Genomic DNA, 25,788 nt, shown 5'->3' on the forward strand with positions numbered 1-25,788 from the left:
TTTCTCATAATTGAAGAATTCCCAACAAAATTAAACTAGAACTTCAACTATGCTAAATTGGTTTTCCTGATGATTTAAACTATGGAGATAGAACATCGCAGCCACCGAGGTTAGAGCAACATGACTAAACCTCATCTCAAAAAAATGCTTTTCGCAAGGAATCGAATTAGAGACCTTATAGAGTACTCATGTACAGAGTCTCAAACATCACAAATGTAACATACTTCTACTAGGCCAAACCCGACTATATTAGCTTCTAGCTGAAAAATTCATCCATGATCTTTTGGTTCCAACAGAAACTTTGTAGTATCGGATAGCTCCAAGTACTTTTCCCAACTTTTACCACTCAACTTGAATTTTCAGTGTATTATCTCTATCAATTCCCTATTATTTTACCTAATAGATCCCAAATATCATAATACACACTAAATAACACTTTTTCTTTTTGAAGACTATTATTTTAGAAAATAAACATGAAATAATTTTCATTTTTGGTAGATGAAATAATTTTCTATCTGCGACATAATAAATAAATATTTCCTATCAAAAGACTAATACTCTTTCTATTTTTTTATTTACTGTGATTAAAATATCATTAAGATTGTGCTAATTCCATCTCTACATAACCACATCTCTCATGGCTTTGTCCGTTTAAACACATTATTATTCCTCCTTGTCCAGACTAGATTTGGATTTTCATCCTGAGACTGACAAAAAAGAAAAAGGAAAGGCAGCTCGAGCGCGTCAACCCCCGCGTGCAAAACACGACCGAATAGAAACCCCGCGTTACCGACACGCGCATGCAAATCCAACCACGCGAGGAAATTTTACTCTGCACCCACCATTTTCATTCTGGTATCCTCTTCCATCAAACACAGTTTTTGCCCCAAAACTGAAAGAAAACCAGATTTTTCACTCCACACACACACACCACTCACGCATCAGAGAAAGAGAAAGAGAAAGACTCGATCCTGAACCTACAAATAATTTTCTTCCCTTTGCGCCAATCAACGACCCCACAATCCAAAATTTTCCTCTCAATTTCCCTCTCTTTCTCTCTCTTAAACCCTTCTCTTCCTTCCTCCTTGTTACCATGCCAGCTTCCCCTTCAGGTATTTTCTTCTTCTTCTTTCTCTCTCTAAAACCCTCATTTTCATTTCTCTCTATTTTCTCTCTGATTTCTCTACAATGCCAACCCTATTTTTTTCCAATTGATGCGATTTTTGATTTTTGATTTTGTGTTTTTGGCAGAAAACCGAACCAAATGGAGGAAGCGGAAGCGGGACTCCCAAATCAGCCGCCGGAAGCACCACGAGGACGACGACGACGACGACGAGGAAAACCCCAACGCGGCGGAGGACGACCACCACGACTACGACGACTCCGAGGACCACAACCACAACCACAACCACCCTAATTCCCAACCGCACCACCACGAGATGGAGGTTCTGTCAGATCACCCGGTCCAGATTTCGGTGTTCCCGTTGGTGGTGAAGCGCACCGTCAACCGCCCTCACTCCTCCGTCGCCGCAATCGTGGCTCTTGAACGAGCTATTGAGTTGGGAGATAGTGGCAGCAACAGCAACAAGGGTCAGGTGCAGAACCCTACTCCGTTGCTGGAGAATGTGTCATACGGCCAGCTTCAGGCGCTCTCCGCCGTGCCCTCTGATAGCTCCGCTTTCGATCAGGACCGCGGTGATTCCTCTTGTGTCATCACTCCACCCCCTATTTTGGAAGGCCGTGGCGTTTCTAAGCGCTTTGGAAACAAGGCTCTTGTGCTCCCAATGCATTCAGGTAGTTAGTTCTGTTGAGTTACTCAAACCCCTCTTCATTATGGAAAGGGGTTTGAAGTTATGGCAACATGTAATGTAATTGCCTAAACATTTCGTCACTGGTTCAATTCCTAGTGGCTTAAACTTTGTTGAACTTTGAAAGCTTTGATTTGATGTTAATTTTGGAGTTTATTGTTTATATGAGCAGATTGGTTTTCACCGGCCACCGTGCATAGGCTAGAGAGACAGGCGGTGCCCCATTTCTTTTCTGGGAAATCGGCGGATCATACGCCAGAGAAGTACATGGAATGTAGGAATTGCATTGTTGCACTGTACATGGAGGATCTGGGGAAGAGGATTACTGTCGCTGACTGCCAAGGATTGGTGGTTGGGGTTGATCAAGAAGATCTGGCTAGAATTGTCCGGTTTCTTGATCACTGGGGAATTATCAATTACTGTGCTCGGACGCCTGAGCTTCCGAATGCTGTGTCCAGCCTGAAGGAAGACACGGGTGGAGAGGTCCGTGTGCCGTCTGAGGCTTTGAAATCCATTGATAGTTTGATCAAATTTGACAATCCGAAGTGTAAGCTCAAAGCAGATGAAATTTATTCATCATTGACAATGCATAATGCTGATTCCCCTGATCTTGACGACAGAATAAGAGAGCATTTGTCTGAAAATCATTGCAATTATTGCTCTCGTCCTCTTCCTGTAGTATACTATCAGTCTCAAAAAGAGGTACACTGGATTTTTTTGTTTTAAATTTAATAACATATCAAGGTCCTGTTGTCGACTGCTTTTGTCATTTAGGTAACATACTTATGAAAAGATGACTAGGAACTAGGAAGTGCTTCAGTTATTGAATAACACCATATGACCTGGCATGAACATGGAGCTTCCATAACATTGAATGTTTAGTGCATATTGTTGTGGGAGTTAAAACTCATGTAGTTGAAAGATTAATGGTTACTCCATGCCTTAACCATTTCTATAAATAGCAACTCACTCTCTTTCTTTTAAAACTGGTTAGTAAAATCAAAATTAAAAATCTAGAAAATGGATTACAATTGCTGACAGTGCGTTACTATTTCTGGAAATGTTGTATTTATCCTAGCATTCTGAGTATCTCCCTTTACTCAAGGTCAATACATAAACAAAACGGAGGATAAAACAAAACAACTGAGATTTGGTATGTGATGAGTATAGGCCTCCAATCAAGAAGGTGTATGAGAGAAAGAACAAGGGGAAAGCCACAGCTTAATGTGTTTGTTATAGTTAGTTAGTATCCAGCTGGCAAGTTAGTTGTTTCTGTTAGTGGCCAGCTGGCAATTTCTGTTAGAGATGCATTCTGTTAGCATCTGGGAGATAGTATAAATAAAGGGAAGGGGGTAGTTAACGAGTAGTTATTCAGTTAGTAGGTAATTGTGGAGAGACTGGTCTCTCGAACAACCAGAGGAAGAACTAGGGTTCATTCCACCATTTCTGTACCTTGAGCTCTGGTTCTCATTGAGAATCTGAGTCTCTATTTTCATTCAAATTCAATCTAGTTTCAGTTCAGAGTTCTATAGTGTTCATCAATTGGTATCAGAGCTCCATCCAGGAGCTGTGGTATCGATCTATGGTAGCTAGCAGAATGGAATCTCGAGTTGATGCGATCGAGAGGTTTATCGAGGCTATGAATCGCGACAGGGAAGAAGAGCGCAGGAACCGCGACGAAGAACGACGAAATCGAGAGGAAGATCGCAGAGAGCGTGCGGCGGAGAGAGAGCGTGTAGAGGAGCGACTTCGCACCTTGGAAGCGATTGTAGAATCGCTGTCCAGGAAGTTCGACGGCGAACGCGATGACGGAGGCAGCGGCGGGCGAGATCGCCGGCAAATAGGGGAAGAGCGAACGGTGAATGGTGGCAGCGTGGGAGGCCAGAGAGTAGAACACGAAGAGGAGAGAACACCGCGCACCGAGAATCCGCAAGCGGAGCGGTGGCGGAAGCTTGATATTCCGGTGTTCCAAGGAGAAGAAGATGCGTACAGTTGGATTCAGAAGTTGGAGAGATACTTCCGATTGAAGGGAGCGAAAGAGGAAGAGAAGACGCAAGCTATCATGGTGGCTCTTGATGGAAGGGCGTTGAGTTGGTACCAATGGTGGGAGACTTGTAATCAGGTAACTACGTGGGACAAGTTCAAGGAAGCGTTGCTGGAACGTTTCCAACTCTCATATGCTTCAAGTCCTTTTGCTGCGTTGCTAGCTCTTAAGCAAGAAGGAAGTGTAGAGGAATTTGTGGCTCAATTTGAGAGATTTGCAGGCATGTTGCGAGGGGTTGAAGAAGAACACTACATGGACATTTTTGTCAATGGACTCAAGGAAGAGATTGCAGCAGAAATCAAGCTCTATGAGCCTAGAACTCTAGCAATCATGGTCAAGAAAGCATTGATGGTGGAACAGAAGAACCTGGCTGTGAGTAAAGCAGGGGTTGGCAGCATTAGCAGGTACAATTCTTCTTACAAACCACCTTTTAAAGCTTCAACTTATCAGAAAACTGTGACAATTGATAGTGGACAGAAGAGTGGAGTAGGTAGTGTTGTTCAAAACACAGTACAATCCTCTAGTGGAAGTGTTAGTGATAGAGTAGGGAGCAAGCCAGCAAGGGGAGGGGTTTTCAAAAGGCTTACTGGGGAAGAAATGAAGGAGAAACTAAGGAAAGGGGAATGTTTTAGGTGTGATGAGAAATTTGGCCCAAACCATGTGTGTAAGAATAAGCAACTCAGAGTCATGTTGCTGGAGGAGGAAGGTGAGGAAGAAGAAGAGGAGACTATAGAGGCTCAGCCAGAAGATTCAGGAGAAATTATGGAGTATAAGCAACTATCACTCAACAGCATACAAGGACTCTCTACCAGGAAATCACTTAAGGTGTGGGGAAAATTGCAGGAAACTACTATTGTTGTGCTCATAGATTGTGGAGCAACACACAACTTTATTTCAGCTACTTTGGCAAGAGCTTTGGAACTAAAGATTACTGAAACTTCCTCTTATACAGTGGAAGTTGGAGATGGACATAAGGTGCAAGGTAGAGGGGTTTGCAAGAATGTTAGTGTGCAGATCCAAGGGTTCATGGTAACACAAGACTTCTACTTGTTTGGGTTGAGAGGTGTAGATGTTGTGCTGGGTTTGGAATGGCTTGCAAGCCTAGGGGATATAAAGGCCAATTTTGAAGAGCTCACCTTGAAGTTCAAGCTGGGGAACAGCAAAGTGGTACTCAAGGGTGAACCTGAGCTGTTGAGGAAAGGTGCCTCACTGAATGCAATGGTCAAAGCCATTCAGCAACAGGGTGAGGGGTATGTTCTGCAATGCCAGATGTTAGAAAAGGAAGTGGCCCAACCAGAAGACACTCCAGAGTTATTAAAAGCAGTCTTGGCAGATTTTCCAGCATTGTTTGCTTCACCAACTGAACTGCCACCTCAAAGAAGACATGACCATGCAATACATTTGAAGGAAGGGGCATCTATACCTAACATTAGACCCTACAGGTATCCCCATTTTCAGAAAAATGAGATAGAAAAATTAGTTGCTGAAATGCTTAATGCAGGCATCATTAGACCAAGTATTAGCCCTTATTCAAGTCCAGTCATATTGGTGAGGAAAAAGGATGGTAGCTGGAGGTTTTGTGTAGACTATAGGGCCTTGAACAAGGTCACGATCCCCAATAAATTTCCTATCCCAGTTATTGATGAACTATTAGATGAGATTGGTCCAGCAAAGGTGTTCTCCAAGATAGATCTTAAATCAGGTTACCATCAAATTTTGATGAAGGCTGAAGATGTAGAAAAGACAGCATTTAGGACACACGAGGGGCACTATGAGTTTTTGGTGATGCCATTTGGCCTCACCAATGCTCCCTCCACATTTCAGTCCTTAATGAATGAGGTGTTGAGGCCAGTTTTGAGGAAGCATGCACTAGTCTTTTTTGATGATATTTTGATCTTTAGCTTGACCATGGAAGACCATGCAGTACACTTGACACAAGTACTGCAGCTTAATAGAGATAATGAAGTGGTAACTCAAAGAAGTCCCACATTGCCAAGATTAGCAAGTGCACAAGTGCATATATAATAAAGAACGCACACACCCATTGCCTTAAGCCTAAGGTTTTGTGGTGTTGTGTGGTTCTAACTTAGGATTTCTAACATGGTATCAGAGCTGGTCTGATCCAAGCCATGACTTCCGCTTCCAAAAAAAAAAAAAAAAAAAAAAACCGGAAAAAAAAAAAGTAAAAATCCGAGAAAAAAAAAAGCAAAAATGGCAGTCCCATTTGCGCAAGCCAAGGCCTCAGACTCAGACGAAGGAGCACAAGTCCAAGGAACTCCGATGCTCCCGCTAGAGTACTAGCCCAGACAAAGAAAGTCGAAAGGCAGACTCAGACGAAGGAGCACAAGTCCGACGACCACTGATGTTCCCGCTGGAGTGCAAGGCACAGGCAAAAAAAAAAAAAAAAAAAAAAAAAAAATGGAGTCCCAATTGAGGGGGAGTAATAGAGATAATGAAGTGGTAACTCAAAGAAGTCCCACATTGCCAAGATTAGCAAGTGCACAAGTGCATATATAATAAAGAACGCACACACCCATTGCCTTAAGCCTAAGGTTTTGTGGTGTTGTGTGGTTCTAACTGTTAGAACCACACAACACCACAAAACCTTAGGCTTAAGGCAATGGGTGTGTGCGTTCTTTATTATATATGCACTTGTGCACTTGCTAATCTTGGCAATGTGGGACTTCTTTGAGTTACCACTTCATTATCTCTATTACAGCTAATGGAACAACATGACTTAAAAATCAATGGCAAGAAGAGTGTGTTTGGAAGAGGGCAAATAGAGTATTTAGGCCATGTTTTGACTGCTGGAGCAGTGGCGGCAGATCCAAAGAAGCTGGAAGCTATGTGGATGTGGCCAATTCCAAAGGATTTGAAAAGCTTGAGAGGGTTCCTTGGGCTGACTGGATACTATAGAAGGTTTGTTAGAGACTATGGAAAAATAGCTAGGCCATTAACACAGCTCTTGAAGAAAGATAGTTTTCAGTGGGGACCAGGCCCTCAGCAAGCTTTTGAAGCCCTCAAGCAAGCTCTCACTGAATTACCCACCCTAGCTGTTCCTGATTTTTCAAAGGTTTTTGTATTAGAAACAGATGCTTCTGGTACAGGGTTGGGAGCAGTGTTGTCTCAGGAAGGAAAGCCCTTGGCATTTTGGAGTGCTACACTCTCAGATAGGAGCCAAGCTAAGTCAGTAAATGAGAGAGAATTAATGGCAGTGGTTAGAGCCGTCCAAAGATGGAGACATTACCTTATGGGGAGGCACTTCATCATTAGGACAGATCAGAAAAGTTTGAAATTTTTGACTGAGCAGAAGGTCTTGGGAGCAGAACAGTTCAAGTGGATTTCTAAGCTCTCAGGTTATGATTTTGAAATACAATACAAACCTGGAAAGGACAACTCTGCAGCTGATGCCATGTCTAGGAGAAGTTCTTACTGTGCACTCTCAGTCCTCAAGGTTAATGACTATGAGGAATGGCAAACTGAAATGTTACAGGATCCTAAATTGCAAGCAATAGTGCAGGATCTGATTCTGGATCCAGAAGCTCACAAAGGCTACTCTCTAAGAGACCACAAGCTGTTCTACAAAGGGAAGCTGGTGCTGTCCAAGCAATCCTCTAGGATTCCCATTTTGTGTAAGGAATTCCATGCTACCTTGTTGGGGGGGCATTCTGGTTTTTTCAGAACTTATAGGCGGTTGGCTGCAGTGGTCTATTGGGAGGGCATGAAGAAAGACATTAAGGACTATGTAGCTGGCTGTGACACTTGCCAGAGGAATAAATTTGACAATTTATCCCCAGCAGGTCTCCTTCAGCCATTGCCAATTCCTACACAAGTATGGACCGATGTGTCTATGGATTTTATTGGTGGTCTACCTAAATCCAAGGGCAAGGATAAAATCCTAGTGGTGGTGGACAGGTTGACTAAATATGCCCATTTTATTCCATTAAGCCATCCCTTCACAGCTCCTGAGGTAGCAGCTTTGTTTTTGCAAGAAATTGTGAGACTACATGGGTTCCCTGCAACAATAGTCTCAGATAGGGATTCTCTGTTTCTCAGCAGCTTTTGGAAAGAATTATTTCGAGTTTCTGGTACCCAGTTGAGGTTCAGTACTGCCTACCATCCTCAAACTGATGGTCAGACTGAAGTGGTAAATAGATGCTTAGAGGTCTACTTGAGGTGTCTTACTGGTTCCCGACCAAAGAAATGGGTCACTTGTCTACCTTGGGCTGAGTTCTGGTTCAACAGCAATTATAATAGGTCTACTAAGATGTCTCCTTTTCAAGCCCTTTATGGTAGGGAACCACCACTGCTACTACAGGGCACTACAATTCCCTCCAACATTGCTGCAGTGAATGAATTGCAGGAGGGTAGGGATGAGTTGATAGCTGATCTCAGGGCTAACCTTCTGAAGTCCCAAGATATGATGAGAACCTATGCTAATAAGCATCGAAGGGATGTGGAATACCAGATTGGGGACTTGGTTTACCTTAAGTTGCAGCCTTATAGAAGACGGTCTTTGGCTAGGAAACTGAATGAAAAGCTGCGTCCTAGATATTATGGTCCTTATCCTATTGCAGCTAAAATTGGAGCAGTAGCTTACAAATTGGACTTACCAGCCCATAGTAGGGTGCACCCTGTCTTTCATGTCTCTCTCTTAAAGAAGGCCATAGGGACTGATTTTCAAGCTCAACCTTTACCTGAGGTTTTGAATGAGGACCATGAGCTGGTCGCTGAACCTGAAGCTGTAGTGGCTGTTCGGGAGGATACTATGGGGCACATTGAGGTGTTGATTCCGTGGACTTCTCTACCTGCTTGTGAGAATAGTTGGGAATCTGCTGCTCAGCTCCATGAAGCTTTCCCCACTTTTCCCCTTGAGGACAAGGTGAAGCTTTTAGGGGGGGGGGTATTGATGAGTATAGGCCTCCAATCAAGAAGGTGTATGAGAGAAAGAACAAGGGGAAAGCCACAGCTTAATGTGTTTGTTATAGTTAGTTAGTATCCAGCTGGCAAGTTAGTTGTTTCTGTTAGTGGCCAGCTGGCAATTTCTGTTAGAGATGCATTCTGTTAGCATCTGGGAGATAGTATAAATAAAGGGAAGGGGGTAGTTAACGAGTAGTTATTCAGTTAGTAGGTAATTGTGGAGAGACTGGTCTCTCGAACAACCAGAGGAAGAACTAGGGTTCATTCCACCATTTCTGTACCTTGAGCTCTGGTTCTCATTGAGAATCTGAGTCTCTATTTTCATTCAAATTCAATCTAGTTTCAGTTCAGAGTTCTATAGTGTTCATCAGTATGCCATCTGACGGTGCATCTAGTGCATACTGTGCAGATGGTTTGTTGCTAAGTGTGTGTTTGGTTTCAAATCTGGAGAGGCCAAACGTGGATCCAGAAATTCAAAAGCAACTATTTCTTACTTCTGAAAACGTGGATTGGGGCCAAACGTAGATCCTGGATGAGTTTTCCAAACACACACTAAATCTTGGCTCTGTGGTTTTGTTTATTATGCTTGCTTAGTAGAAATCAACCCCTACATAGTCAGTATCAGTAAGAAATTACTGAATTGCTTAGGTTGTTGTATTTGGCATATGTGAAAGTTTATTTATCAATTATAGCACTGATGTGAGACTATTTTGTATTATAGGACCAATGCATCAAAAGGACATTTTAGAATTCTTGTAGGAGTCTTGTTATGTTAGTAGTGTTGGGCTTGTACTAGTTGTACAAAGTTCGTACTTGACCTAGAATATTAATATAAATAGGATTATCAGGTCACTGTTTCTGCTTTACACATGTCCTCTCATCTCATTAATAATACTTTCTTTCCAAACATTTACTCTTTTCGATCTTTAACCTCATTCAATCTTTTCCCTCATAATTTCCATAAGTAATTTTTTTATAAAAGGAACTTCTATTTTTCCAGGATATAAAGAAGTTTTTAAAAAGAAAGGAGAGAATGTACAACTAGTGGAAAATAATTAAACCTTACCACAGTGAGCCAAACTGGCCTAAACGTGTAATACAAGTTGTTCAATTTCTCTGCACATCTCTGGTGAAGACCCCGTGAAATAACCTTGAGCGAGGAAACACAGAGAGGTTATAAACTGATAGAAACTGGATCAGAATATAGGAAGAAAATGTGTTTATTAACAAGAAATTTGTTGGTACAGCCAGGTAGTTGAGACACCTTGTTCTCTCCCACTCTAGATCCTTTTCTAAAACAAAAGATATGCTTCTCTAAACTTTTAAACTTCCTCCCTCTCCATAATTTCAGCAATGACTTGGGGTGCCCTATGAGTAATGCATGGATGTCAAGTCTGCATGTTAGTGAGCTATTCCATGAGCTGAACCAGTAGTAACTCTGATAAATAAACTTCTATTCCACCAGCTGCATCATTAAATTAAAAGATAATCCCTTTCAAACTCCCAACACCTCCTAATGGTTCGGTCTTGGCCCATTAGGTCAAAAGTGAGCTCAATGGTTGTAATTCCATTCTTGTCCTCCCTTGCCATGCTTTTCATGTACACGTTCCCTTACCGTCGTTGCCGTATCTGCCAACGCACTATCTAGCACCTTTCTATCAGCCATTGCATCAAAAGCTAAATCTGGCAGCTCTGGTGGTTGTTGCTTGTCCAGTCTGCTTTGCTTTCTTCCTGCCTCTCCGCTTGATTCGTCAAGAGTTTAGCTGATTTGGAGTTTTGCAGACTGCAACAGCGACTAGCTTCATCGTTGTGTCTTCCACTGCAGTAACTCGATCACCATGCGCGTGTTACAGTTCCTTCACTCTGTCAGGGAGGATTTGATCGGCAGACTCAATAACCAGAGCTTAATTGCCACGCATGACCTGTTTCCCTCTTTGGACTAATTCAAAGCGAAGTTTGGTTGCTTTATGTCGCCCAGAGGTTTCTGAGTTTCGGAGTTATATTGCGCTGGTGTGATATAAGTCATGCTGTAGAAACAAAAATATAAAGGTGGCGATAACGAAATATCTGTTGTCCTTTGTACTGGTGAGCTGTCAGCTTCATCAAGATTAACTATTGAAACATTCTATTACCATTCCTTATTTGGGATGCACTTCTGAATAAAAGTAGCATATAGGAGCCCATAGGAATGGAACAAACAAAATTGAAATAGAGTTCAAGAAAGACAAGAAACTAGAAATCAGCTTTTACCAGTTATTAGCTCCTAGCCTTTTGCTAGTTTTTTTTGTGCAAAATCAAAGTCCATTCCACTCTTTGTTAAAGGCCTAACTTAAATTTTCTTTTTAAATGCTTTCCTATTTCTCTTCAACTAAAGGTAAACAACTCATTATCTTCCACGTATTTCCAACTTCGTCCTCCTTTTCACTAATGCAATCCCATTATTTAATTTATATTTAATCTTAACACATCAAATGCTCAAAAACATGTCATTATGTCAATGACTTTTTGATAGCATGTTATTTCGAAGTTAATAGAGAGTATTTTGTTATGAACTTGAAAACAGAGTCTGAGATTTCAATAAAATGCTGAGAAGGCAGAGAAGAGAGAAGGTACAAGAATGCTTTTGTGTTAGTAGATTGAGAAACAAACAGAAAAAAGAAGAGGATTCTTCTTCCAGGGGTTTCCCCTTCAACAAAGATTTCTCCTTTTACAATTGAGCAAGTACTCTGTTCTCCAATATTAACAATTCAGAATGAAACCTCTTCTACCCCCTTCTTGCTATTTAACCTAGGTGGAAATTGGGGATTTCTCTTGCATGAGTACTCTTGTTGGTCACCTCCCCACATTTAGTCTGGATCATCTCCCCATCCTTATCCGCTTGTTCATCATCTGTCATGATTTTAACCTTTCTTGGCATTGGTGCATAGTACGGGGAATGGTTAGCCACACTCAAAGCATCTGTACCTGCTCCTACTATTTAAGCTAACCACCTAAGTAATTCCATAGCTAATCTTCGCCACCCAACTAATTCTTTTACTACATACTGCTTTGCCTTGGCTTTTTTCATTTTTGTTGACTGGGTCTGTTAACACTATAGTATGTTTGCTGCTGTTATTACTTGTATTGAAATTAATCTCTTATTCAGACTTCAATGGAGCATCTGTCTTTTAACCCTAATAATGACTAAGCTGTGTTGGGTGAAAAATGCTAACTATTTTTTCTGTGTGTGTGAGAGAGAGAGAGACAGAGAGAGCAACAGAGTGCTTGACTAATGCAGAGTATTTCAAGTTTTACGCAAACTAATGTAAATTTTAAGTGTTGCTTTATCTGATGAACTATACTAAAAATTTGTAAACTATGGATATATTATGATGACCCATGTCTAAACTAAATAGGCTGCAGAAAAACTTTTGTTGCTTTTGAATCATATTTAATTAACATTTTATGTTACAGGTTGATATTTTACTCTGCACTGATTGCTTTCATGATGGGAGATTTGTCATTGGTCATTCAAGTATAGATTTTATGAGGGTGGATTCAACAAGAGATTATGGTGAACTAGATTGGGAAAGTTGGACTGATCAAGAAACTTTGTTGCTGCTTGAAGCAATGGAGATTTACAATGAGAATTGGAATGAAATTGCGGAGCATGTTGGTACCAAGTCAAAAGCACAATGCATTCTTCATTTTCTTCGTCTACCCATGGAGGATGGAAAATTGGAAAATATCAATGTTCCAAGCATGTCTTTATCATCCAGTGTCATGAATAGAGATGATAATGGAAGATTGCATCATCATTTAAATGGGGATTCTGCTGGTATGTCTTACATTTTTAAACCAAATTGTTGTGATATGTTTTGATTTCATATCCATTCTCTCACAGGACCCATCCATCAAAGCCGAGAGTCTGACAGCCGTCTGCCTTTTGCAAATTCTGGAAATCCTGTTATGGCTCTGGTAGGTGGTTGCTAATAATATCCCTAAGGAAAGTTATTAGTTAAGGGTGCACTTGAAAACATGTTTATAAATAAGCCTAGGATTCTGCACCTAATATCTTGTTCTTAACTTATTTATTCAAAATTATTTTAAGAACACTTATTTCTTCAAGTTGTGTTACTTCTCTTTGAGAGATAGAGTTTATTGATCATCACACTTGATTAACAAAAGCTTTAAAAGGTTGATCTGATGATGAGATTTATTTAGATACTGTCCCAGAGTTCCACAACAAATTAAATTGTCTTTTATTTTCTGCTGTTCTTTTGATGAGATTTTTTTCACATCTGATTTTGGTTTGTTTTTCTATAAAGGTTTCCTTTTTAGCCTCTGCCGTTGGACCAAGAGTAGCTGCGTCTTGTGCTCATGCAGCATTAGCAGTATTGTCAGAGGATGGTTCTGGCAGTACATCACAGACAGAAGCACCAGGACACGATAATAGGTTAGTATGATCGTCAAAACACATGTTGTTTTACCAGATGAATTGTTTTCTCCTGGGTTATTCCTCATTCCTTTGTACATATCTTCTGCTTTATACATTTTTTTTCTCTATTATTATTATTATTATTTTCCATTTACAAAAAATATTATTAATATTAATTTTTAAAAATCTTATACGGAATGGTTGAACCTTACGTAAAACAGATCACGATCTTCTGCAGATGAAAAAGCAACTGCAGAGATCTCAAGCATTGAAATGTATTTTAAATTAAGTAAATTAATAATAATTAAATTATTTAAATAAATTTTAGTGGTGAGATCATGAACTGCACACCCTGCAGCTAGTTTTTTAACTCTAGAGGATCCTCATCCACCTAAAACACACCCTAAAGGAAAAAGGGAAGCCAGCATTTATTAAGTTGTTTGTCCTATTGCTATTGTAGAATTTTATGGGTTGCTAGAGTGAGAAAGGCAACCTTGGTTGCTAGTTTATGAATTTTGTACTAAAAATTAGTAGTTTTCACCCATGAAGGACAAATGCAGAAAGCGTTCATGCTAGAGATGGTGGCCCTCATGGAGAAACTGCAAATTCAATTAATCATAATGGTCAGTTATGGTTGCTGTCTTTTTATGTTGCTGATATCCAATAATCCCTTCAACCTCCAATAAGACCTATTATATGTAGTTTTCTTCTTGAGATATACTGCTTTTGATTTCAGAGGATAAGGCAAAAATGCGTAGTACACGGGGTCAAAGTGAAGGTCGGACAACCCCACTCTCTGCTGAGAAAGTTAAAGATGCAGCTAAAGCAGGCCTCTCTGCGGCAGCAATGAAAGCTAAATTGTTTGCTGATCACGAAGAACGTGAAATTCAGAGGTTATGCGCCAATATAGTTAATCATCAGGTATACCTGTTGTTTTTTGATATCTAGTTGATTCAATTAAAATATCAATATACTTCATTGCTCCCTTTTTATTTCTATTTGATCCTTTGCATGTGTTATGCATACATACCAGATAAACTTATTTTGCAGTAGTCAGTAAATTAAGCACTTGGAGAAAATTTTAAATCAGGTGCTGATATAGTAATTTGATGAGTTTAACTTAGTTACTTGCTGTTTTTGACAGTTGAAAAGACTGGAATTGAAGCTGAAACAGTTTGCAGAAATTGAAACATTACTGATGAAAGAATGTGAACAAGTAGAAAGGGCAAAGCAGAGGTTTGGTGCTGAACGGTCTCGCATTATATCGGCACATTTTGGAACTGCAGGAGCCACACCTCCAATGAATGCATCAGGTGTTGGTCCTTCAGTGGCTAGTAATAATGGCAACAATAGGCAACAAATTGCTTCTCCCTCACAGCCCAGCATCTCAGGGTATGGCAACAGCCAACCGGTTCATCCACATATGTCCTTTGCCCCGCGACCTTCAATGTTTGGGTTGGGGCAAAGATTGCCCCTGTCTATGATACAACAATCACAATCAGCAGCTTCTTCAACTGGCATGTTCAATGCTCCTAGTAATGTGCAATCGAGTACCAATCACCCATTGTTGAGGCCTGTGTCAGGAACTAACTCAGGTTTAGGTTAATTAGAAGAGTAGATGTAAGTTTTGAAACTTCAATTGTGCAATTTAATTTGGTCATTGATTTCAGAAGTGAAGAGGAAATTAGGTGGATGTGTCAAGAAAGTTACTTAGAGAGCCTGTAATTTGTTGCAGTTGATTGTTTCTGTTTCTTAAAAGAAAATAAGTAGAATTTAATGTTCCATAGTTCTATTCTTTCCTGTGAAGTTTAGGTACCATGAAAGTTTATTGATTTAGCTTTTCAGTGACACCAATATTGTTTAGCTAGATTACACACTAGATTAACTACTTGGATGTTTCCACTGCCTGCTCCGTTGCATGATGTAGTCCACACCACTTGGTTTGGTTGTGTCCACGATTTTCTGATTCTAGTGAGTGTTCAGCATTTGCCTGCAAATAAGAAAATTTGAAACGTACGTCCTCTACTTAAATATCCTCTTGTAACAAAAAAAGTAAGCTAAATAAGATTATACTAATCTTTTAAGTAAGCTTTTTTTTTTTTTTTGAAATAGTGCAATTTACTTTTAATATAATGAATTTAGTGCAGTTTTTAAAATCTTTACTAACATGGGATGATAGCAACTAATAGAAGGTTGTTAAAACTGAGTAATTCGCTAGGAAATTTATAATAAAATACATTTAAATTATTTTTTCAATAAATGATGAAAAATTTATATGTAAATATTTTACACTTAGTGTATAGTTTTTTTTTTTTTTGGCTAAAAAACATTTTTGGTCTCTGATGTTTGAAATTTATGCAAATTCTACCCCTACTCTATTTGTGTCGATGTTTCTACCCCTCATGTTTTCAAACTGTGAACCGTCTACCCCTCCGTCAGTAAGACTTTCCCATGAGAGGTTCCTGAGTGGATTGAAGAGATGAAGAGGAGTATATGAAGTTGATGATGATCAAGGAAATGATATAAATTAAATTTGTTTGATGTATAGATCAATTATGTATGTAACTGAGCTGGTTAAATGCATGTTTTGCTACTTACAGGTCTTGAGTTTGAATCTCGCAGGCCCCTTTTTTCCAATTTCACTTGTAATTTTCACGTGGCAAGTCCAAAAAAAAAAAAACTAAATCAGCTCATTCCGTTAGTTTTTTAACGTCTGACTGACGGAGGGGTAGACGGTGCACTTTTTGAAAACATGAGGGGTAGAAATATCGATAAAAATAGAGTAGGAGCAGAATTTGCACAAACTTAAAACAACAGGGTCAAAAGTGCTTTTTAACCTTTTATTTTTTTGAAAAATGAAATATATTATTTAATAGTAACAGCTTGAGGACACCCTCCTCAAGTAGGGGTAGAAGGTGCTATTCCTCAAGTAGGGGTAGAAGGTGCTACCACTTCCCAAATAGGAACCTCCCTATTACAATTTTTTTTGCTAAAAAACCAGCTATTGGATTAGCCTCTATAAACAGATGAACCACAACAATACATTCAACCTCAACTATTAATACAATACATCAATAAAATTTAGGTCATTTAATAAATTTCTAATGTTTATTGTTCTTACATTACATTGTACCATCCAACAACAAGCGATGCATCACTTTCAATGATGATGTACCTGAATTGGAATTATTGAAAAAAAAAGAGCATTTAAGATACTTTTACTTCTGCTTTAAATGCTCACATCTGTTCCACTTTCTTAGAGAAAAAGCCAAGAATAAGACATATATACTCCTTCTGTTCCAGAAAGTTTGTAGTTTAAGATTGTGGCACAAAGAGTAAGAAATCAATTATTGATAGTATAATTTGACTAAATTGTCCTCATTTAATTTTACTAGTATGATGTGCAACTATTAAATTATACTTAGATAGAGAAGAATGTAATTAATAGAGAAGAGTTGTGGTTGGTTAATATGAAAGGTGATAGATGAGAGAAAATGTATTAAATGAGGGTATAGGTGGAAAAAAATGGGTAAAAAATGCATTGACATTCTTTTTTTGCTCCGTCGGAAATCTAACAAACAAGAATCTAAACTACAGACATAACATCTCTAAGGAGATGAACTTCCAACTCAAAAGATGGGGTCTCCAACACCCAAAACTCCTGCACCACTGTACGGGCTATGATCCTGGCAATGTGATCGGCCACAGCGTTGTAATCACGCGAAATGCGATTAATAGAAATTTCCCAGTTCCTATCCAAGTAGTTCCAAATCTCCACTACAATTGGAAAAATGTTGCCATTCATACGCTGCTGCAGCACCTGCAGCAGTTCCACCGAATCCACTTCGCAGCCCACACGTTTCCAGCCTCTCTCCCAAGCCAGTTTCAAACCGTCCCGTAACGCAGAGGCTTCAGCCATGAGCGCGTTCGCCCCCTGTTCCCTCCCAGCAAAACCCACTAACCAATTACCCTTCTCGTCTCGGATCACCCCTCATTTACCCACATCAAGCTCATTCTCTCTGTGCGACCCATCCACATTAACCTTCACAAACCCCGCTTGTGGTAGCAGCCAAAGATCACCCAACATACTACCCCCTCCAGACCCATCTTTAGCCTCCCACACACGACACACTTCATCATAAACATGACACAACCTCCTCCACGCTTCATCCAACGTCCACCAAACCACTTCCAGGCACATGTTATTCCGCCAACGCCACACCCCCCATAATCCTGACAAAAACGCAACACTGTGAGGGCCTCTGGCTAAAGTCGCCACCCAATCCGTAACCTCAACATGGAAAAACCCACTCCACTGCTGCGCCTGGAGCTTCACCCACAGCTCGCGAGAATGTGGGCGCTCACGGAGACAGTGAAGGATGTTCTCCTCCGGTGCCGCACACCTAGAACGTGCCGAGGACGAAGCCATGTTGCACCCAAAGCGCTTCAGATTCGTCTGCAGCGCTCCCCTCATCACCTTCCACACAAACAATTTTATTTTTTCTCGAACCCGAAGCTTCCAAATCCAGTCCCATCCACGCCCATTCCTTTCCCCATCTTCTCTCCTATTCAACCAATCATACGCATCTCGCACCGAATAAATGCCACTGCTACTGCTATCCCAAACCCAAGCATCCATAGCATTCGGTCTTTGCTGAGGCACAATCTGCTGGAGCTCTGTGTTCACCTCAGGAGGAAGAACTGTGTATAACCGCGTCAAGTCCCAGGCACCCCCGTGAATCAGATCCTTGAGCTGACAATTCGTATCCGTTATATGGACGAACGGGATCCTTTGAGCCAAGGCCCCTCTACCACACCAATCCGTGTACCAAAAGGATATATCTCATGCACCAAGCCTAAATTTAAACCCTCCCTGTAACTGATCACGGGCTGACAGCACCCCTTTCCACAGAGGGGAATCCTTATGCTTTCCAGTAACCTAGAATATTGTACTGTTGTTCAAGTATTTATGTTTCAGAATTTGAACCCACAACTTATCCGGTCTATGGAGCACACTCCAAACCGCTTTCCCCAAGAGAGTTGAACTCGCTAACGACATGTCCCTAACTCCCAAGCCCCCATGCTCCTTTTTCTGAGTAAGAGTTTTCCAGTTCACAAGGTGCCAACCTCGGTTGTTTCCTCCTTTAGCCCATATAAAACGCCTCATGGTTTGATTGAGCTTATTTACCAACCCTCTACACAACCAAAACACTTGCATAATGTAGCTAGGAATGGAAGCCATCACAAATTTCACTAGACAAACTCGTCCAGCCATGTTCAACATATTAGTCTTCCATGAAGCCAACTTCTTATTAATATTATCGAGTAAAAAGTTGAGCCCATTACCTCTCATGCTCCCACCTCGTAGGGGAAACCCCAAGTACTTCCCCAAGTCTCTAACAAACGGAATCAGTGCAATACTCGAGATTTCCGCCTTCACCTCCTGTGTTACTCCCTTAGACGCGACCGCCTTCGATTTTGCAAGATTAACTTTGAGGCCCGAGCTAGCGCAAAACTGTTGAAGCGTGGAAGCCACCAAGTTAACCTGGTGCACCGATGCCTTGCAAAAAAGCAAGACATCATCCGCAAATAACAGATGCGAAATCAGAGGGCCATTCTTTGAAACTCTCACTGGCTTCCACTCCCCACTATCAACCAAGTGTTGGATAGACACAGAAAGACGCTCCATACACATGACAAACAAGTAGGGGGACATCGGGTCGCCTTGACGGAGGCCTCTCCCCGGTTTAAACGAAGGGAGCCGCTCACCATTCCAGAAGAGAGAAATCTGTGAGGAACAAACACATGACATGATCAACTCAATAATCCGCTATGGGAATCCAAAAAGCCCTAGAGTCTCCCTCAGGAATCGCCAAGAGACACTATCATAGGCCTTCTCTAGATCAATTTTAAACGCTAGGCTGCCATATTTCGCCAGGGATTTAGACATACGATGAACTACCTCCTGTGCCACAAAAGCGTTATCCATAGTGCCTCTCCCCGGGAGAAAACTGTTCTGCATCGGACTAATGAGATTATTGAGAAACGGTCTCATTCTAGCCACCAGAACCTTCGTGATAAGCTTATAAGTGACGTTGCATAAGCTAATCGGTGTCAGGTCCTTGACATTAGAAGAGTGCTCGACCTTGGGGATCAACACCACCAAGACCTCCAGTAATTTAGCATCCACTCTCCCTGAAACAAAGGCCTCTTGAACTATCCTCCAAAGAGTATCGCCAACTTTGTCACAGTATTTTTTATAGAAGTACGGTTGAAATCCATCCGGGCCAGGTGTCGTGAAGGATTTCATGGACATCAATGCCTGTCTCACCTCCTCCTTCTCTACCGGCAAGGCCAAAGCCTCTCGCGCCACCTCCGAGAGAGAGGGAAACGTTCCATGCTGGAACACCGAGGAGGAAGACTCAGGAACCTCACTGAATAAGCTGCGAAAATAAGAGCTCACCTCCTCTGAGATTTTTTCCGGATCCGTACACCACTCCCCATCGCCTAGCTTAGGCCCGTGAATACGGTTCCGTTCCTCCTTATTGCACATTGCGCATGGAAATAGGAGGTATTCCTATCCCCTAGCCGAACGCGGTTGTCACAGACCTTATGATACCATAAGAGCTCCTCCTGTTGCAGAATGCTAGTGTATTCACATTGCAGTTCTCTTTCAAATTGCACCAGATATGACGTTTCTTTTATATCCAGTTCCCTCTGCACCCCTTTCAATCTGGCCTCCACTCTGCGCTTCCGTCTATGGATATTGCCGAAAACCTGGTTATTAAAATTGACCGAGTCCAAACGCACTCTCTCAAGAATGGTACTGATCTCCTCATCCCCACCTCTCCAGGCGTTTTCCACCACCAACCTGTACTCCGGATGATCTGCCCAAGCGGCAATAAAACGGAAGGGACGATGTTGGGCCCCAGAAAGTCTCGCCCCACAAGCTACGAGAAGGGGACAATGATCTGACTGGACCCTATTTAATGTTTCTACATAAGCACCCGGGAAGGCAATCCTCCACTCCACATCCCCCATTGCTCTATCAAGTCTCTTTGACAATACAAGTCGATTATTCTGCCTCCTGGACCAATTGAATTTGTTGCCTTCAACCCCCAAATCAATCAAATGGCACGTGGCCATCATTGAAGCAAACCGGTCTGCCCTGCTCCTAACTAAGTTGCCCCCTCTAATTTCAGTTTGGTGTAATACCTCATTAAAGTCTCCAACCATCATCCAAGGGTGAATGATTCTTCCTCTGATATCCTCCAAATGAGCCCATAAATTCTCCCTTTGAGCCGGAACACGTGAGGCATAAATAGCACTACATACCTAAGAGAAGCTGTCTCGCTAGAGTTCAAAGGAGATAGCCTGCCTGTCTTGCTCCACCAAGCGAAGTGAAACGTTTATAATACTATTACAGAGAACCCATATGCCCCCACTAAAACCTTGTGCCTCTTCAATGAATTTGGGTACAAAGTTCATGGAGTTCCAGAATTGCGCTGCTTGGGAAAACTGGCAACGCGTTTCTAACAGGATCACAATGTCAGGTTTATGGATCCTTAATAAACAAACGACCTTTCTCATTCAAGACCCAAAACTACAAACTTTCTGGAACGGAAGGAGCACTTCACCAACTCCGCTGTCCGCTGGGACCCGGATTTCCAAGCGATGAACTAACCACTCAGTGTATAGTTATCAAACTTGAAAGTATATTTCAAGAAAATATAAACTTTATAGAAAAAATATTTTATTTGGTATTACTAATGTATTCTCGTGGCTCGTATCAACTATCTACCAACTGTGTTAAGACATGTTCATATAAAAATTATATTAAGGAGTGAAAATTATTATACCAAATAAATATTTTATATTAAAATAAGTTATAGTTGTTACCAATTTCTATTTAAATTTACTAATTAATAAAAAAAAATATAATTATAAATTATTCTAGTATAAAAAAATATTTTATATTAAAATTAGAAGTAATGAAGACAGAATGTAAACCGGGGCAGAAAAGTTGGGCGAACGCGACCAGTGAATGAAACACTTGCTGCTACGAGCAGAGCATCAAGTTGTTGTGAAGTGCAGTGACCCTTCATTGTTGGAACTCTCACCTCACCTCCGTCAATGAATATAGACAACGTTTCTTCCTCAGCCATGAAATTCCCTGTATCCCAACTGAATTTCTCTCTGGAAATCAAGGTATGCATGCATGCCACCTCTATCTCTTTATGTTCTTAGGGTTTTAAAATCTGAGAAAATCAAAGTTGAGAGAAAAAGAAAATCCTCTATAATTTACTTGATTGATGTATATAGCAATGGTAGAAGGATTTGATTTCATATTAGAAAGTTATGATTGAGAGATTCAGTTAGGATTGAGGTTGGCTATATGGATTACATTACGTCATTGAGCTCGATCAAAAATTAAATTATGAGGGATACTATTGATAACGAGATCATCTTTAACAATATCTTCCCATGTTTATTTTGGTCTCTCCTACCTATCTTTTCACGACTAAAAATCATGTTATCAACCCTTCTCACTGGTGCCTCCTAGCAATAGCACCTCCAAAATGAATTTTTTTAAAGTGACATGCATGGGCGATAAAAATGAGGAAAATAACAAGTAGGAGATGATAAGATATCCTACAAAATAGAAAATTATAGATATTAGAAGGAATGCGAGTATGTACAAAAATTTAGAATGCAGCAAGGTTGCTTAGTCACTCTGTACATCAAAGGAAAACCTCATTTAATAACATCCATAAGCAGTTCACACAGATTTAGGTAGCCGTAGCGCCCATTCTTCAGACTCTAAAACTCAATCACGCGTTTGCCTTGTAGCAATGGCAAGGAAAGGCGGGGAGAGTCGAGAGAAAGAGAAAGCTAGAGAAAAATAAAAGGAAATGAGTTACAGAAAGTCAGAAACAACAACCCAGCCTTATTTTAGTTTCATGGAAACAGGCAAGCAGCAACAGTTTGATGTTATTATGCCCTATCTAAATAATAATTGAGTGAGACCATTTAGCGCAAGGTCTTTTACAATGTTATCTCAGGTCTTCCTCTACTCCCTTTACTTGTACCTTCTTCCATTTGATCACATGGTTAATACCGACATTGTCAAACTTTAAAAAGGGAGAGGAGGTACATAAAATGTTTAATTTTCGCACAAAACGTAAGGTCCTACTTAGTATGTAAAATTATATTCTACAATTTACGTGTACATATATAATCACACCAACAAAAGAGCTTCAAGATTACATGTTTTCCAACAAACATTTAGATACATTCTCACTCAAAATGCTTAATGCATATAAGTTTGCTAGAAGGTATAAGCCTTCTAGTTAATTAGGCTACAAGTTAAAGTTAGAACTTACAATTCATTTAAACAGGGGGTCAGACTAGGAGCGGATGGTATTTCCAATATAATAAGTTAGGAAAAAACAAGGGAGTAGCAGCCTTATAGTGCCACGGAAAAGCCAGAACAAATCAGAGAGCTCATCATAAAACCAAACATTAATAAAGACCCAGAACAGAACAAACCAGTGGGACTTGGTCAACTGTATTGTTGATCCATTTCACAAGAGTTTCTATAAAGAAAAGTTTAAGTTGATTGTTGACTACCTAAACCCTCCTCTTTTATGGGACATGTAGACTAGTTTTGTAATTTCTACAAATAAAGTATGATATGTAAGTTGAGTTAGTTTAGATAAAATTAAATTTTAATTACGATGCACAATTTCAGCTCAGTCTTTCAAATGACTCTAAATAAATGTGTGGTTGGAAATTATGAAAAGAAATTGTGGATATTTTTAAGTAAAAATCAAAGGGTTCTAGTTTCTGATCCTCGAAAACTATCTTTCAGCTTATATTTCCATTGATTATTAATTAACTATTAATACTAATATTAAAATTTGATCATTAATGCTGAGTAAGTTGCTTACTTGCAGGGAAACAAAACAGAAATTTTCCTTTCAAATTATGAAGATCACTTTCTGGTGAGTGCTGACGGACCTGTGGATCTATATTCTTAATATGGTGACTGTTACTAAATTTCTGACTTCTTATCAGGTTGTTGCCACACAAATTGGATCCATGGGGACAATACTGCATGCCAGGTCAATACTTAAATTCTGTGCAATTAAGGGTCTTTATGGTTTTTACCTCCATTTCGACTTTCAATTCAGGAAATGATGAAAACAATCAAATGTTACTATTTCTTAGACAAAAATTTTGAAAACAGGAAAAAAAAGTAAAAATAAGGTGGCATTTTAGCAATTAGAAATTAAAATAGAATTTTTTTCTGAAAATGAACAGACCTTAAAATTTTAGCAACAAATTCTTTGAGAACTAATTGTACCAAATAGAATTCCACATCTGACACCTCATGCAACACTTATATGTGATGATACCATTGCCTTTTATACATGCTTCCTGAATTTCTTCCTCCAAATATCTGGATCCTTCTATGGTTACAATTTACAAACGCTTGTTGCATTTTCACATTCAGTTTTGTTTGATGCACCTAAAAGATTTCTCTGCTTGGGCATTGGACGATCCAACCCTTTGAGTTGTTGCTTACTATAAATTGAACGATCCGACCTTTGCTCTCAGATTTCTCCTGAATGAGCCACAAATTTGGTCTCTTTGAAGTGGGCGGTTCAGTGACTTCCTCCATATCAAGGTTGACGCCCTGTTTTGTCATCCATTTATTCAATTATTGCCATATTCCTTCTATTACTGATTCCATCCATGTTCTTCCGAGTCTCAACCACAGTAGAATCCGGAGGATCTAAGAATCCATATTTTCTTCTCGTGTTCCTCAAGAAATCCACCAAGATTTCCAAAGCCTCTATCCTTAGGCCCATCAGGTCAGACCAAACTTCTTTTAGACCCAAAGTACAGCAAAGAGAAAGAGAAAGAGCAAATATTTAATGGTTTATTGAATCACAAACAGAGATCAAAGAGGAGAATTCTCCTTCCAAGGGATTCCCTCTCAACCAAAGATTTTCTCTTTTACAACTGAACTAAGTCACTTGTTTAGTTCCCCAAACATTACATCATTTATGGGTTGGTTGGGTTAAAACTTATGGGAAAGCTGTTATAAGACTTCTGAGAATCCACCTTTTTATTCCGTGCTTGAAATTCTGGATTATCATGCACTTTCAAGATAGTTATGCTTAAGGGAGGAATGATTGCGCAAACAATCACATGTATATTTTCAATGCCAGGAAGGAAGAAGGGATGTCCATTAATCCAACGTTCAGCGTTTCTGTTTTGTTTGGCAAACGAGATGAGGTAAGCTGGTATATGTTTTGAATTATTTGTGATCTTTTCTATGAAGGTTGTGCTTCTTGTTCACTAAATGTATTTATGCAGCCAATGTTAGTAGCATGTGCACGTCAGCTGATTGAGCATATGACGTAGGTAACTCTTTCTTATTTAGAGAAAATCTCTTATTTGTCATTCCACATCTTTTAGGGTGTTCAACTTGTTTATTGTGAGTTCTGACTTTTCATCTAAATTAATATAGGTTTTAAAGATCTCCTAAAATATATACTTTAAAACAGTTGTTACTATATGGACTTTGTGCTTGTATAATTCATTATTTGGTTTTGGAAATCATAACTGACTATCCGATTCCTCATTTGCATTTTGCAGTTTGTCTGGCTTCTCTAAGCCATTGGTGCTCTCACTTGGTCTTAAAGACCACTCTCCGGTAAGTTTTACTTAGTTGCTCTTCTTTGTCGAAAGGAAAAAAACGAAGAAAAATCAATATAGCTGCCTTACTCATATTCAAACATTATGCAGGAGACATTGAAAGGCATTATTGCTGCTGTGATTGACAAGAGGCAGTGGTAACAAATTGCTGATAAAATTTCAAATTTGAGGATTTAGCATGCCCAACTGCCTTGTAGCTCAAACTAGTGGAGTTGGAAAGGTATATTTGATTGAAGTATGCTGACTATTTTTCTACCTTATTATTTTCCGACAGTAAAGCCGGCAGTGAGTTATTGACCTCTGGCACTCAGATTATAGTAACCAATTGCCATTTATTACTGCAAGTTAATCACATTTTCTGTTGTAGTGATGAAGGATTGAAGTGTTCCATTATTGATATTATGTTTATGTGGAATTAACATATTTTTATATTTGATTAACATCAGCCCTTAGTTTGGGAGGTGATTTTAAGAATACAAAAAATAGATAATTTTATTAAAAAGGGAAATTATTCATTATATTTTTACATTTTCAATATAATAAATGCTTTATTTTTCTAATATATTTTTTAATGTTAGAACCTGTAATTCTTTGCTGTTGATTCGTAATGTTTGCTTAAAAGAACGTAAGTTGCATTTGATGTTCTATAAATCTAGTTTTTCTCTAAGTTCACACAAACCTTGTTTATTAGTAGTAATAGCATGTTTGAGAAGATGTCCATCAACCATGTCCCGTTTTAGTGTTATAATGGGATTTGAACTAACTGCTGTCAGAAATCCTTAAAGTCACTGCATTCATGACTCCTTAGTATATCTCAACCAGACGGTTTAAATGTAAAGATATCAATTTTATGTGTATGATTGTCATTACTG

General features: G+C 39.8%; 3 protein-coding genes across 3 annotated transcripts; 2 read left to right on the plus strand and 1 right to left on the minus strand.

The window, feature by feature from the left end:
• The first annotated feature begins 816 nt into the window (after positions 1 to 816).
• On the plus strand, positions 817 to 15,039 carry LOC130738607 (SWI/SNF complex subunit SWI3C). Its single transcript, XM_057590676.1, has 9 exons — positions 817 to 1,112; positions 1,252 to 1,794; positions 1,981 to 2,510; positions 12,226 to 12,589; positions 12,656 to 12,729; positions 13,080 to 13,207; positions 13,739 to 13,812; positions 13,926 to 14,110; positions 14,334 to 15,039. The coding sequence occupies exons 1-9, from the start codon at positions 1,094 to 1,096 to the stop codon at positions 14,793 to 14,795; spliced, it is 2,379 nt and encodes a 792-aa protein (XP_057446659.1). The 5' UTR covers positions 817 to 1,093; the 3' UTR covers positions 14,796 to 15,039.
• Positions 15,040 to 16,775: 1,736 nt separating this feature from the next.
• Positions 16,776 to 17,108, minus strand: LOC130742565 (uncharacterized). The gene has a single exon (XM_057594659.1). It carries the CDS (start codon positions 17,106 to 17,108, stop codon positions 16,776 to 16,778), a length of 333 nt encoding a protein of 110 aa, XP_057450642.1.
• A 4,069-nt stretch (positions 17,109 to 21,177) lies between these two features.
• On the plus strand, positions 21,178 to 25,356 carry LOC130738624 (uncharacterized). The gene is made up of 7 exons (XM_057590711.1): positions 21,178 to 21,397; positions 23,146 to 23,193; positions 23,267 to 23,313; positions 24,427 to 24,493; positions 24,575 to 24,618; positions 24,857 to 24,914; positions 25,007 to 25,356. Exons 1-7 carry the CDS (start codon positions 21,323 to 21,325, stop codon positions 25,055 to 25,057), a joined length of 390 nt encoding a protein of 129 aa, XP_057446694.1. The 5' UTR covers positions 21,178 to 21,322; the 3' UTR covers positions 25,058 to 25,356.
• Positions 25,357 to 25,788: the final 432 nt, after the last annotated feature.

The sequence above is a fragment of the Lotus japonicus genome, chromosome 1 (genome assembly GCF_012489685.1).
Source record: "Lotus japonicus ecotype B-129 chromosome 1, LjGifu_v1.2".
Classification (NCBI taxonomy): Eukaryota; Viridiplantae; Streptophyta; class Magnoliopsida; order Fabales; family Fabaceae; genus Lotus; species Lotus japonicus.

Excerpts from the sequence above, each read along its gene's own strand:
- LOC130738624 (XM_057590711.1), top strand. The coding sequence starts at position 21,323 with ATGAATATAGACAACGTTTCTTCCTCAGCCATGAAATTCCCTGTATCC. Across the intron at positions 23,194-23,266 it reads ATTATGAAGATCACTTTCTG|GTTGTTGCCACACAAATTGG; the intron begins GTGAGTGCTGAC and ends ACTTCTTATCAG. Across the intron at positions 24,494-24,574 it reads TGTTTGGCAAACGAGATGAG|CCAATGTTAGTAGCATGTGC; the intron begins GTAAGCTGGTAT and ends GTATTTATGCAG.
- LOC130742565 (XM_057594659.1), bottom strand. The coding sequence starts at position 17,108 with ATGGCTGAAGCCTCTGCGTTACGGGACGGTTTGAAACTGGCTTGGGAG.
- LOC130738607 (XM_057590676.1), top strand. Across the intron at positions 13,208-13,738 it reads GCACCAGGACACGATAATAG|GACAAATGCAGAAAGCGTTC; the intron begins GTTAGTATGATC and ends TCACCCATGAAG. Across the intron at positions 13,813-13,925 it reads AAATTCAATTAATCATAATG|AGGATAAGGCAAAAATGCGT; the intron begins GTCAGTTATGGT and ends TTTTGATTTCAG.